We start from the raw sequence: 14,705 nt of genomic DNA on the forward strand, positions 1-14,705 counted from the left end.
TAATCCATAAATATATGAAAATCTTTAAGAGAATAAATAAATAGCAAAAGTAAAAGACACAGCCTTCACTTATCATTCAGGAAAATGTTCAAAAGATAATCATAGGGGCTTCCCTGGTGGCGCAGCGGTTAAGAATCAGCCTGCCAATGCAGGGGACGTGGGTTCAAGCCCTTGTCTGGGAAGATCCCACATGTCACGGAGCAACTAAGCCCGTGCGCCACAACTACTGAGCCCTCGAGCCACAGCTACTGAAGCCTGCGTGCCTAGAGCCCATGCTCCGCAACAAGAGAAGCCACCGCAATGAGAAGCCCACGCACAGCAACAAAGACCCAACTCAGCCAAAAATAAATAAATTTATTTTTTAAAAAAAAGATAATCATAATATCCTGCACTGGAAGGGAATGAGCAAAAAGGCACAGCTATATGTTATGCAAAATTATATGTACAAAGATATGCAGGGCAGCATTGCTTATGACCCAGAATAACTGGAATAAGAAATCTAAATATCTATCAGTGGGGTGCCAGATAGATAAATTGTGGTATAGCCAGACAATGGAATCTTATGTGGTTATTTTTAAAATATTAGAATAGTTCTATAAGCAAAACTAGAATGATGTCTATGATATATAAGTGAAGGAAAGCCAGGGGCAGGGCCTGGCATAGAGAGCACTGTAGCTTGAGTGTGATGTACATACTTGGGTGCCTCAGGGGCTCATTCTATAGAGGCAACCGTGGCAATTTATTCTATCGGTTTGTTTATACCAGATGTTCATCTCAGACTGAGCCTGTCCAGAAGACTAATTACCTCACTTCATCACTTCTTTTTCTTAGGAGTAAGAGGGGTAACATCTCAGCCCATCTCATTCCTTCTGAGAATCTGATGAAACTGTTGGATCTTCTTTCCAGAAAGGTCAGGCATAAGCACATGCAAAATTCTGTCTATAATTTCAAACTGAATTCACTGGAGTCCATCCACAGATGTCTAGAGATCCAAAGCTCCTAAGCAAAGAGCTCTCTGTCAAATAAGAGCTCATAGTACAGTATCATGCAGAATGCCAGGAAAGCCTTATAACCAGACCTAGATGGGCGGGCACACTCTCTGGAGTTCAGTGGGTGCATAGCACCTCATATACGCTCTCAAAGCCTTGGAAGGGCAGGTGATACAATCATATGGGTACAAGACCGACCAGAGACCTAGATGGGTTCCAGTCCATTCCTACTCAGCCTACTGGTACCTTCCATCTGAGAGCTAGGGTAATTAAACTTTGGCTTTATTCTTTCCAAAGAGTAGCTTTTCCAGTAGGCATTGTGCCACTGGAAAGACAGCCTTGAGGAGCTTTCCTGAAAGAAGAGAAGAACAGCTAGAGCAGCATCTCTTTAAGTGAATTCAAGAGCCCCTCGTGGCGCAGTGGCCCTTGAGGACAGATGGTCTCCTAGCACCTGAGGTACAGAGTCGTCCGCCTAAACAATTGATATATTCTATTTAATAAAGCAGGGGAAATTATAGCACATTTTAGAAGAATTCCACCAAGAATGAATAAAAGAAAAGCTCTGGAAATTAAAGGATTAAACTTTATCTGTAAAATTATTTTTCTGAATGCAACATTCTCTAATTGAGGTATTTCTGAAACACAGAAATTATAACAGATGAAAGGGGACTTCCCTGGTGGTCCAGTGGGTAAGACTCCGTGCTCCCACTGCAGGGGTCCTGGGTTCGATCTCTGGTCAAGGAACTACATGCCGCACGCATGCCACAACTAAATGATCCCACATGCTGCAACGAAGATCCTGTGTGCCGCAACTAAGACCCGGCGCAGTCAAATTAATAGTAAGAAATTATAAGACGAAAGTGTGCGATTCTTCGTGGCAGCTGTAACTGCCCCAGGCAAGCAAGTGCTTGCATCTTGTTTCTGCCAGACGACACCAGTCTCTCCTCAGATTTGGTTAGTCGGTTGCCTTAAGACTTCAGCTCCCTGATGAATTTGAGAAAAGTCATGAACTTGAGGTTTAGCTTTAGGTTTTAGCTTGGTTTAGCTTGAGGTTTTACTCCTGTAAGGGCAGGAGTGACTCTTTCTAGTCCTGTACCTCCCAAGCAGAAACTGGAAGTCTCTATTAGAGAAGTTGAAACAGAAAATTGCCATGATCTGTTTTAAATATTTAAAAAATAACTAACACTCATGAAAAAAACAATGAACCTGGGGGTGGGGACGAGAGTGAAAGCAGGGAGACAGAGCAGCAAGGAGGCCACTGCAATAGCCCAGGTAAAAAAGTGATGCTAGACCACGTGGTCCAGCAACGCCACCTCTGGATACTTATCCCAAAGAATTGAAAGCAGGGTCTTGGGAGATATTTGCACACCCATGTTCATAGCAGTATATTCACAATAGCTAAGCGGTGAAAACAACCTAAATGCTCACTGATCGATGAACAGATAAAGATGTGGTATAGGTACAATGGAATATTATTCAACCTTAAATAGGAAGAAAATCCTGTCACATGCTACAACATGGATGAACCTGGAGGGTGTTAAGTGAAATAATCCAGTCACAAAAGGACAAATACTGTCTGATTTCCCTTATGTGAGGCAACTAACATAGTCAGACCCTGAGAAACAGAGTGGTGGCCTCGGGATTGAGGAAGGGGTGGGGAAAGGAAGCTGTTGTTTAATGGGTATCGTGTTTCAGTTTTGCGAGATGAAGTTCTGGAGATCTGCCTCATTGCAATGTGAATATATTTAACACCCTGAACCACAGACTTAAAAAAGTTAAGATGCTAAATTTTGTTACAGGTGTAAAAAACAACAAAGTGACGGTGGCATGCACTAGTAGTTACAGGGGTCACAGGAGGACTCCCTGTGGGAACACGCAGTTTGCCATCTGTGATGGTAATTTTATGTCAACTTGACTAGGCCATGAGGTGCCCAGGTGCTTGGCCAAACATTATTCTGGGGGTCTCTGTGAAGTTGTTTTTGGATGAGATTAATAGTTAAATCTGTAGACAGTAAAGCAGACTGCACTCCCTAATGTGGGTGGGCTTCATCCAGGCAGCTGAAGGCCTGCGTAGAACACAAAGGCTGACCCTCCTGGCCGCAGGACTCTTAGCCTGCCTGACCGCCTCTGGGCTGCGACATGGATTTTTCCTGCCTTCAGACATGAACAGAAACACTGGCTCTTCCTGGGTCTCCAGCCTGTTGGTCTTCAGACTAAAACTCTACCGTTGCCTCCCCTGTTCTCAGGCCTTTGGGCTCAGACTGGAGCTACACCATCAGCTCCCCGGTCTCGTGCCCCCCGACTCACCCTGCACACCTTGGGACACGGCAACCTCCACATCACACGAGACAATTTATCATACATTTCAATAAATTTCATGTTTCAATAAATTTCATATTGTATGTATGTGTGTATATATATATATATAAAATTGGTTCTATTTCTCTGGAGAACCCTGAAGACATCACTACAGAATATAAACCCAAATTTCATAATAACCTATAACTACTTTAAATGTTTTATACAATTTACCCATTTCATTTTTCAGTTAGGGCAAAAGAGATTGAATATCATTTTGGGGTACACACATAAAATATTTAAGACCGAGTGAATAATCAGTCAAATATGACCACTTTTTAACCCTTCAAAATATTCCTGAGATTCATGACATAAACGGAAAGGTATTTAAAATCTGTGATTCTGCTTGGAATGCCTTCATGAACTGGGTTCGAAGTTGTCTGCTACAATTCACGTTTAGACAAATACCAATTTCTCTAGACTATTTAAGGCTCTTCCTTCTATTCTTTCCCCTTTATCCCTCTCCCTGAGCAACTCAGCCATGGGTGCGACCCTCTACCCAGGGAGCAGGAGCAGTGGCCTGCTGCAGCATGTCGCGCCCGCGCGGGAAGGTCTCAGTGCAGGAGGGGGGCACACTTGCAGGAAGCAGTCCTGAGCGGTGCTGCAGCCTGAGCAGGGTAAGGCAGGCGTCCAAACTACAACGCCTGTAGCCTGCACAAGTGCCAAGGTCATGAAGGTCAAAGGGAGACTGAGCAACAGGTCTGGGCTAAATGATACTAAAGAGGCCTTTAACTCTGCGAGATGCCTGATTCTGGTCTGGATACCGTGCTCTAAAGAGCAAAATTAGGACACCTGGCACAACCTGAATGAGACGTGAGGATGAGATCAAGGTGAGCGCCCTAATTTTGGTGGCTGTATTACTGTTGTGTGGGGGGGAAATACACACCCAAGTATTTGGATGATGATGTCATGTTGATAATTGTCACCCAAATGGCTGATGAAATGTTCTCTGTACTGTTCTTGCAGCTTTTATACAAGTTTGAGACTGTTTCAAAGGAAAAATAAAAACATCTTTAAGGACCATGCATCTGTCAGCATCATTTTCTGACATCATGGCAACAACTGACTGAATTGGGATCAGTGAGGCTTCCTAATTTTAGTTTATTTCTGGTTTATAACTGGTTTATTTCTCCTTCCTGTTTTAAAAGACAATTTACTTCTTGCTCTCCTGGGTTTTCCCTCATTTTCTTTAAAGGAAAGTTTCTTTAAAGGAAAGTTTCTTTAAAGGATTTGTCCTTGAAAAAGACTCCTGCTCAGTGTTGATGCTTTTAGAAATGAAGACACTTGAGACTTGATGATGTACAATATGCACAATCGTAAGTGAATAGTATGATTAGAAACACCTGACAAGCGCTTACAGGACAACAATGTCCATAGCTCTTTTTTTGTTTAATACAGCTTTGTTAGAACTTTTGCTGAATATTTTATTATGGTCTTTTTGTTGGGCTTTAAATAGGTAGTGTTCTTGCTTTCCCCCAGCTCTGACAGAAGTACTGTGAGAATGCAATGATTACCAAAAATAGAAGCAAACAGATGTTTGGAATCGTGTCACTGAGTTGCCTTTGCTGTGTCTCTTCCCTCTCTTCGCTGGCTGTACGATAAATTCATTTTAATTGCTACTGCGATGCCTGTGTGGCCTGTCAGGGACACACTTAGTCCTTCAAACTTATACATTTACTTCCTATTAACCACCTACTTAACTGCAAAAGCAGTCACCACGGAACCTAGTTGATTTTTAATCAGGAAAAAAAATTTCTTAAACCTCCTTGTATTCAGGGAACTGTTCCAGATGTGGAGACAAGAAATTAAAGGGGCCTATTTTCAGATCCATTTCATTTCTTGAAATTCAAAGCTATTCATTTTCAAACACTTAAACAGCTCTTACTCTGTGCCAACCACTGTCCTACGTATATTATTAACTCATGTCATTTTCAAACAATTCCATGAGCTATTTTCTACTACTGTTATTTTATTGATGAGAAAAGTTAAGATACAGAAGTATAAATAACTCACAGCCTCAGCTAGAAAAGAGCAGAGTCAATTTTTGAGGACAGACAGCCTTGCTTAGGAGCCTCTACCCCACACCACGTTACTCCACCTCTCTTGCTAACGAGGTGTGTCCTGGATGAGGAAGAATCTGTAAGTCGAGTGACGCCTGGGAAAAGATAAAGTATCAAGTGTGACCAACTGCTGCTCTTCACTTAAGGGGTGTCTGTTGTGAGGGTCCCCAGTATAGCAGTTGACTCCCTATAGGTGGACCCTACTGGGAATTCCAGTCCATGGAAATCCTTCTAATGGTGAAGAAAGGCATATCAGAGAACCAGGTCCATCTACATACGAGGGAAAATCCAGACCAGTACCAGAAAGAAAAGCTTAATTATAATTCTTAATTAACGAATAAAAGAAAACAAAGATCCCCATAGTTTCAAAAGGAAAAGCCAAAGTAAGTAGATAACTGACCCCAAGAAATAAGAGATGCTTCTAAGACAAGTGCAGGCTGCCCTGGCTTTGCAAGGTTCTGGCAAGCACGAGCTTTGCTTATCACCGCTGAGGGAGACACCACCCGTCCCCACGAACACAGTTCCTGTTAACAGCTACTACAGTATATCATTTGTGAATAACTGCACAGAGGATAAACTCTGTGGCTAGCTCTTCAGTCCACAATTCACCGAGTAAATTACACACACACATAGAATGTCATTTCTTTCAAAGTCTAGTGATTGGTCACCAAGCATGTGTTATTCAATCTTCACAGAGGCAGCAAGGACAACAAAGCATGTAGTTGTGTTGCTGCCGTGTCTCCCAGCAATAAACCCATGTGACATTTTACAAAAATGGAGAGCTAGAACAGGAAACTGGCCAACAAAGACAAAAGCACAGCAAAGAAACAAAGTGTGAGAACGATGGAAGTGAAGTTTGAATCAAATGTAAATGGGGTTATGGAACAAACAGTGGACCATGGGCGTGTTGACAGTGCAACATTGAGAGGCTCAGAGATGCAGCCAAAGGGACTCAGTGAAGACAGACTTACTGAGATGAATAAGGAAAGCTGTTGTGATGAGAAGGACGATGATGTCCCAGAGGAGGGATACCATTAAAAAGCTACACATTAAAAAGAATCCAGAAGTATTTCATGACCAAAGTTAGAAATATGACAACTCACCAAGGCATAGAGAAAAATGCTTGTAAGTTATGTGATGAGAAGGCAAGCACTGTTCAAACTACTATTGATTAAGTTTGGGTTTTTGTTTTTTGCTTTTTTCTTTTTTAACAAAGACACAGAATACTTTAATTCTCAATATTACTAATATTTCAGATAGTATATTAAATATAAGTTCTACTATTTTACATTTTCCTTTACAGTTATAACTGAAAGCAAAAGACTTAATATTATGTAAAATTTTATAGGCACAGAACAATCATATTTTTTTCCTATTGATTATTAGGACCATTTTGCATGTTTTCAGCTTGCGTGTTTATTTTCTCTGGTCCCATGCAAAATGAGGCCTGTGTGTATTTAAATGATTTCTTAGATGGAAGGGGAACCACTAGATTGAAAGAAATTTGAGAAACACATCAATCAGTTAGATCCCTATTCAAATAAATACGCAATAAAAACATTCAAGGAAATTTGACTACTACTGGATATTTAAGGATATTGAGATTACTGCTATTTTTAGTGGTAACGACGATATTTGATTATATTTCAGCAAGAGTCCTTAGAGTGACGTCAGCGAGACAGAGGAATAGGAAGCTCCAGACCCTCATTCCCACGCAGAGACAACCACCGAGCAGGGATACAGAGACCACAGAAACCAGGGAAGAGGCTGCAGCACCAGGTGAGCACGAAGCAAGAAGAGCCACACAGGATGCAAGAACATTCCTCGCATTTTGCCTGCCCTAGTCCCTCCCACTCCCCCAGTGAGGACAGGAGACCAGAAAACTCCCAGCTTCTCTCCTGGGAGGGAAAAAAAAGAGTGACACATGAGTCCAAAGTTTTGGCTTTTTGAGGGGCTGCCTAAGAGACTAGTTTCTGTCTGTCTGACTCAGGACACTGATGGGAAGGATGCCAGGTTGGAGGGCCCTTGAGAACAGTCATGTTCTGTCCAAGTTATACCGTGGGGAATGCAGTACCATAGACAGACACCAGAGGGAGTAAGAGACTGCAGGCTCCGGAGAAGAAAACAGTGGCAAGTCTAACTAGGAAATCATACACACAAGCCCAGAAAAGATGCATCCCCAGAAAAGGGTTGAAAGGTCCCCCAAATCTCTGGCTGAGATGACTTCCCCCATACGAGGCCAGTCCAGACTGGGAGAGGTGGCTGTTTTTCCAAATGCCCAATTCCCAATAAAAGATTACATGGCATACAAAGAAAAGGGAAACACAGCCCAACCACCTGGTCAGAATAAATCTCCAGAAGCCAACCCTAGAGAAGGAGAGATCCATGAATTACCAAGTAATTCAAAATAACAAAAGGTGCTCAATGAGCTAAAAGGGAGCACAGATAGGGCTTCCCTGGCGGCGCAGTGGTTGAGAGTCCGCCTGCCGACGCAGGGGACACGGGTTCGTGCCCCGGTCCGGGAAGACCCCACGTGCCGTGGAGCGGCTGGGCCTGTGAGCCATGGCCGCTGAGACTGCGCGTCCGGAGCCTGTGCTCCGCAATGGGACAGGCCACAACAGTGAGAGGCCCGCGTACCGCAAAAAAAAAAAAACAAAAAACAACAAACAAAAATAAAAACCGGAAAATAAGTGCTGATGACGATGTGGAGATACTGGAACCCTTCGTGGGAATGTAAAATGCTACAGCCACTAAGGAAAACATTAAGGTTTCTCAAAAAATAAAAAATACAGTTATACCTTATGATCCAGCAATCCCACTCCTGGGTATATATCCAAGACCTGAAATGATCTTGAAGAGATATTAGTACTCCTGTGTTCACTGCAGCATTATTCACAAGTCAAGAGGTGGAAGCAAGCCAAATGTCCATCGAGGGATAAATGGATAAAGAAATGTGGTGTATGTATACATATGTATGTATGTATGTGTATATATATATGTGCGCAATGGAATTATTAGCCTTAAAAATAGAAAAAAATCTCATGGCACAGGGATGAACCTAAAGGACATTATGCAGGATTCCACTTACATGAAGTCGGAAACACAAAAATTAGAATGGTGGTTGTCAGGGCTAGGGGGAGGAGAAAATGGGCAGTTGTTTACTGGGTATAAAATGACAGTTTTGCAAGGTGGAAAGTTCTGGAGAGCTTTTGCAGTAATGGGAATATACTCAACACTACTGAACCATTAAAAAAAAAAAAAGAAGAGTCCTTATGTTTTCAAAGTGAATACACTGAAAAATAAATGTGCATCAAAAATATGTCTGGGATTAAGTTCAAAATAATTTGAGGGTTGATCGGGGGAGAGCATGGAGTTATACATGAAATAAGACTGGCATCAGCTGACAATTCTTAAAGCTGACTGGGTTCATTATACCATTCCCTCTACTTCTGCATACGTTTGAAATTTTCCAGAATAAGGGATTTTTTAAAAAAAAATTGACAACATGAAAAAAATCAATGAAAGTGCTAGATGAGAAAGTCCAAGAAATGTCCCACACAATAAAAGACTAAAAGAGCATATGAAAGAAAGCGACACACAGGACCTCCAGAAGGGTTATCCAATCAATAGGAGCCTCAGAAAGAGAAAGTAAACAAATGGAGGGCAAAGCTAAAATAATGAGATTGTCTTTGTCCAGCAGATGGACATTACTGCATTTCCACTACTGGTAGGAATATAAATGGGCAGTCATTTGAGGGCATCCATTTGATAGTGTCTTAAAGTTTCCTTTATCTAACCTAGAAAAACATTCATATACACACCCACAGTAAATGTTCTTTAATACCTGACTTTCTAATTCTTTTATATCAGCCACTATATATAAATATCTACAATTCAATCAAAATTCAGAAATACGTATCTTATATAGTTATACAAATGAACAAATATTAAAAACGTATTTACTGAAGTGCTTTTAAGAGCAAAAAAGCAGGAAGTGTCTATGAAGTCCATCAAGAAGAGTGCAGTTAAATGAATTAAGGTGCACTCACACAATGCAGTACTCACTGAAAGAAATGAGGTATGTGCAGATACAGAAACATCTCCCAGATACATAGACAAAAATAATTTACAGAATGTTCAGTATTCTCATTTGTATTTTTAAAAAGGAGATATAGATTTTATATAGCTAAGAGGAGACAGATAAAAATCACATACACTATATTCACGTGAAAAGTTCTGAATATAGTATTAACAATACCTTTTGGGATGGCTTCTATATAAAGAAAAGCACTTTATAGGACAGAATGTACAGAAGGATCAAGTTCTTTCATTCTGCAAGTTTAATTTGCTAAGAAAGTGAAATATACTGTTCAGAGAATGAAGAAAGTTAAGAACTGACTTAGCTCCTTACTTTCAAAAGGCTGAAATTTTGGCTCTGCCAGGTTCTCCGGTAGAGTTAGGCCAGCTTAGTCACTCTTTTGGTGAAGAAGGATGCAGTCAGAAAGGCCAGGCCCCTGGGGATTCAAGTACACTTCTCAAAATGCCCTTGTAAGTAATATGACCAATACCACTGTCAGCAGTGTACCACATATCCTGGGGGAATCAAGGTCCCCGTGGGAGAAATCTATGCACTTGGCAAACCAGTCTTGGTTTTCTTGGAAAATGTCTCCCAGAGAGACAAAGGAACACCCAACACGCCCTCGAGACAGATACAAGTACCTTCATTTTGCACGTGATAACTGAGGCTCCAAGAGGTACCTTATCAAGCCCACATATCCAGGCAATTAAGTTTGGAACAGATTTGACAGCATGGCCAAGAATTCTACACTCCTGCCCATTCACTTGACATCCCAGATCCTGAACATACACACTTAGGGATGTCAGGTGAAAAAATCTGATCTAGCAACGCACAGCCTTATGTTCCTGCCACGTTTCGTGTAGCCACCATGTCTACAAGAGAAGTACTCTGTGACCCTAAAGGGAATGAGGTAAGGACCGCAGAGGCCTCCCATTTTCAACCTTCCTCTCCCTCCCTAACCCATACAGGCTGGCCTACGACACAGAATCACTGGACACAGAATCACTGGCATCATCGCCACTATGTAAACTACCTTTACTTTGGTTTGCTACTAGTAACACTTGAAGGCCCCGTAGGGGTTTTATTTCCAAGCAGGCATTTTGCGTGTTTAAGGGATTGAAGATAATAGTTCCCCAAATCTTAAGTGCCGTATTTTAGCTGTATTAAAGGCCCTAAGTATTGCTTACAGCTTAAATACAACTCCAACTATTTGAGTGTGATAAATTACAATTTGTGAAGCATCAGTCACTTTGGCATGCCATCGGCTAAACTCCAGAACTGTACGAAAGCCTTTAGGCTGTTCTTTCAATACCTTCTGACTTAATGCCGCCATATTTTGCACAATAATCTACTCTTTAGCCGTAAGTAGCTTAGTTTTCACAGAACTGAGATCTTTTTACAACCAGTTCTCAGGACATTGATCACATATTCCAAAGACTTCTGAGTTGCAATACACTTAAGAGTACTGAAACAAGCTTGCTGGAATTCCCATCTGGGGCCACACATTACCAGGTACTTGAATGTTAAAATGATCTTAACCACTACCGTAACAGCTCTCTTTGCACTTCTAGTGCAAAGAATCCTGAAAATTAGGCTAGAGGACAAGTTAGTAGTTTCGCTACCAGGCTGATTATTTTCTTCCCAACTTCTAAACTGAGAACACCAGCTTCTCTAGGAAAGGAGAATGGATCGCCGCTGGCCTCAGGAACCGAACCAGACTCCTGTCTAACTCTTATTGAAGTCTTTACAGCCCAATGTCTATAAAACAGTTACAATGAAACCTTCAATTCTTCCTGTTTCCCCAAGCTAATTAGTTTAATAAAAGTTGATGATCTGGCTTAATGCTGTTACAAATGGTTAACCTTAGCATAGTTCTTCCCAGGTTCTGCGCCACTGAAATCCCTTTTCAAAATCCCATGTTTTGTGGAGACCTGCTAAGAGAAAAAATTAGAATCAAAAGGACCTGGACGTTGGAAAGAACAGCAGGGGGAGGGTTAAGGGATGAGAAGGGCCATTCTGAGCGGCTGTGTGGCACGTGGTGGCCAGGCACTGGGAGAGAAGACAGAACAGGAAGGTCTGTGGGCGCTGAGGTGCTGGTGCATGGCACACAGCCGGATGTATACAGAAATCTGAACACTGCACAGATGGTAACTGAAGCCAGTGGACAAGGCAGTCCAAAGTGGACTAGACCCCAGCCCAGAGGAAAGGCGGGAATCTCATTACTGTGATTCTACTAAGAGTAGCAAATGGGAGGACATTTTCTGAGGAGAATTTTATCATTTGTAAAATGCTTATATACTTGTCAGAGATACTTCCTGAAATTTTCTCTAACAGAAAAACACGTATTTAGCAAATCCATCGGATTATAAACTAATAGCAAAAATTTAATACTTTTAATGGGACATCAAGATGGATTCTCAACCCATGGGCCCACTGAAATCTCAGCTATGCTATTAAGCCTAGGACGCCGGGCAAGTTTAACCTCAAAACCAGTTCCTACGTCTACACAATGGGAACATTCAAGAAGATGTAACACATAAGCAGAGCCCGGTAGTTAAGCAGTGTCATCCGCTACTGTGCCAACGGGGGCCTGAATAAACGGAACGTGACCTATGCGATGTGCTTTTCCGTCCTAAGGCTGACGTAAATTTATGAAGCTAATATCTATGTGCAAACTACACGTTAATGTAGCCTCCTACTGAACGACCTACGTACATTCAGTGAAAGATAATTCCAGGAAGATTATGTAAAGCTCGTCTACAGATGTAACCTAACGTTAATCTAAGCACTGGGATCGTTTCTATTCTCATCTAAAATATCAAGGCACCGGCGTCTATAAAATAACAAAGTTTCAAAAACATTTCGAAATTTGCCAAGTTAAAAGGAGCCATGACCACCCGGCAGAGCCGGGGCTGGAAACCTAAGGTGTTACCTTCCCCGAGCTACTTGCCCTCCAGTGGGTCAGGCTCTTAACCATGGCTGTACACGCGAGAATCGCCCCAGAAACTTTTGACAATACCCCGTATCTATCAAGTCAGGTCTCCCACAGTAGAACGCAGACACGTGTTCCTGGGAAGGGCTCCCACAGGCGGCCAGAGCTGTGCATACTCACCTCCAACGCAAGGTCTCACACGTTCTGTAGCTAATGCAGTTCAGCGTTCAAACGTCACGTGCAAACTGACTCAGTGGGCCCTGCAAGATGCAAGGAGGAAGAACGGAACCCAGGCTACCCACCTACTTCTCGTCACCCTGCTTACAAGGTGCAATGAATTCCGGAGTACGACTCCCTCCCTAAGGCCCGTCAGGGTCAGGAATGAGAGCCCACGAAGCTTAACAGCCGATTATCAATTTATTAGAGCCGCTGGCTCAAGCATCTGCAATGGTGACTTCCACCTCGACTCCGGGCTCGATGCTGATGGAAGTGATCTGCTTGACGATCTCGGAAGGGCTGTGCAGGTCAATGAGGCGCTTGTGGATCCTCATCTGGAAACGGTCCCAAGTCTTAGAACCTTCCCCGCAGGGAGTTTTCCTCGTCGTTATTCTCAGGGTCTGCAGCAGAAGACAGAGGACACCAGGCACCCAGGCTGCGGGAGCGCCGCGCTCCGCAACCCCCCGGCAGGGCGCTCCGAACAGCAGGGCTGCGCGCTAGGCCCGAAGCCGCCCGGCGGCCCCCCGCGCCCCGGAGCGCCAAGGCTCTCACCTTGGTGGGCATCCGCACCGGTCCCTTCACCTTGAGGTTCTTCTCCTTCGCGCCTCTGATCAGGTCGGCACACACTACAAGCGGGGAAAAGCGTCTGGGCCCTCGCTCACGACAGGGGCGGCCTTACCGGCCTCCAAGGCCGCCGGCTCAGAATAGCGTACGCGACTATCACCGCAACTCAACCCAGTAAGCATCTCCTCATCGCCAGCGGCGGGGGGAGGGCGCGGTCCACGCCGAGGGGCCGTCCTGGCTCGGCCTCCTCGAGCCTCACAAGCCCAGCTCGCCGCTGCTCCCGCCCCCCCACCCCGGAGCCACCGCACTGACCCTTCTCCAGCGACTTCACGTTGCGGCTGGTGAGAGTGATCCGAATCCGGTGGATCGCCACCTCGGGCTCCACGGGAGTCTTTCCGGTGTCTTTAAAAGCCTGTTGTCCCACAGGTGAGAAGATAAAGAGGCACCTTGGAGGCAGCCTATCACCTCCCGGGTACGAGCGCGCTCACCAGCCCCCTTCCCCGGACAAGCGAGTCCCGTCTCCTCCCGCCAGCCCGGCACTCCCCGCACCCACCCCCCGAGACCCGACCGGGACGCCCCCGACTCACCATGGCTGCAGTGCGGCTTCCTGACCGACTTGTTCCTCCGCGAGAGCGAACAGCGGTGAGTCAGGAGCGGGGACCGGAGAGAGAAGCCCGAAACGCCGCAACAGCTGCTACCGCGTTTTCCTCCAAGAGGCACGCGTGCGGCCTGCCGGGCCCTTATATAGCCGCGCTCGTGTCTGCATCCGGGTCCCGCACGCCCCTCCGCGCTGCCCCGGAAGAGGAATCGCCTGGCGGGCTCTAAGGCGGAGGCGCGAGCAGAGGGGCGGCCAGGGGCGGCCGCGCGCGCTCCCTGTTGGCCCGGCGGAGTCAGAGCGCCGTCGGGTGAGGCGCAGCCGCGGTCCTCAGGGCACCTGGCGGGGATGATGGGGAGACTGCGACCTGGCCTAAAACTCCACAAACTCCTCCGTCCTGGTGCGCCGACCGCCGGCTTCTAAGGAGTCAGAACGACTCCTGTGCTTGTGGAGTCTACCCTGCAAAGCTTCTTCCCGTACAAACCGAATCACTCGTGCTCTAAACAAACGGGTAACTCTTCTGAGTTAACTCACGTGGATATTAGGGGAAATGACTGATAACCTGGGTCAGTTTTTATTCTTTAAATTAGCAGTTATTTTTCATAACCTGGAACATTCCTTCGCGGTATTTCATCTTCTGGCTTCCCAGACCGGCAGAAGCACGTGCGGTCTGTTTCTGAAAAGCTCCTGAGCGTGGTTCTTCCCCCTCCCGGGACGCGAGGGCGAACACGCCGGGCTGCCGCGCCTGCCCCGGGCTGTGTCGTGCAACCCAGGCCCCGCCTGGAGACCCTGGCTCTCCACCTAATTCGAAAGCGTGTTATCTCCGGATAAAGTGATGTTGGATGAGACCCTTGAGGACCTCCCTAATACTCCTTAATACTAGGACAAAGTACAGTGGACAGACCGAGAGCGG

At 44.8% G+C, this 14,705-nt stretch overlaps 1 protein-coding gene, 1 long non-coding RNA gene and 1 other non-coding gene across 3 annotated transcripts; all 3 read right to left on the minus strand.

The window, feature by feature from the left end:
* Positions 1–5,298: 5,298 nt before the first annotated feature.
* Positions 5,299–7,974, minus strand: LOC132508329 (uncharacterized). Its single transcript, XR_009536526.1, has 2 exons — positions 7,802–7,974; positions 5,299–5,502 (listed from the first exon to the last, which is right to left on the minus strand). It is a non-coding gene; the product is annotated as an uncharacterized LOC132508329 (long non-coding RNA).
* A 4,841-nt stretch (positions 7,975–12,815) lies between these two features.
* RPS20 (ribosomal protein S20) lies at positions 12,816–13,939 on the minus strand. The gene is made up of 4 exons (XM_060128438.1): positions 13,785–13,939; positions 13,510–13,609; positions 13,186–13,259; positions 12,816–13,034 (listed from the first exon to the last, which is right to left on the minus strand). Exons 1-4 carry the CDS (start codon positions 13,785–13,787, stop codon positions 12,852–12,854), a joined length of 360 nt encoding a protein of 119 aa, XP_059984421.1. The 5' UTR covers positions 13,788–13,939; the 3' UTR covers positions 12,816–12,851.
* Positions 13,326–13,392, minus strand: LOC132508478 (small nucleolar RNA U54). The gene has a single exon (XR_009536613.1). It is a non-coding gene; the product is annotated as a small nucleolar RNA U54 (small nucleolar RNA).
* Positions 13,940–14,705: the final 766 nt, after the last annotated feature.

This window comes from Lagenorhynchus albirostris, chromosome 17, assembly GCF_949774975.1.
Source record: "Lagenorhynchus albirostris chromosome 17, mLagAlb1.1, whole genome shotgun sequence".
NCBI lineage: Eukaryota > Metazoa > Chordata > Mammalia > Artiodactyla > Delphinidae > Lagenorhynchus > Lagenorhynchus albirostris.

Bases quoted from the DNA above. Each gene is read 5' to 3' on its own strand.
- RPS20 (XM_060128438.1), bottom strand. The intron at 13,260-13,509 runs GTCAGTGCGGTG...CCCCGCTTGTAG, and splicing joins CGTGAAGTCGCTGGAGAAGG to TGTGTGCCGACCTGATCAGA. The intron at 13,035-13,185 runs GTGAGAGCCTTG...CTTCTGCTGCAG, and splicing joins CGGTGCGGATGCCCACCAAG to ACCCTGAGAATAACGACGAG.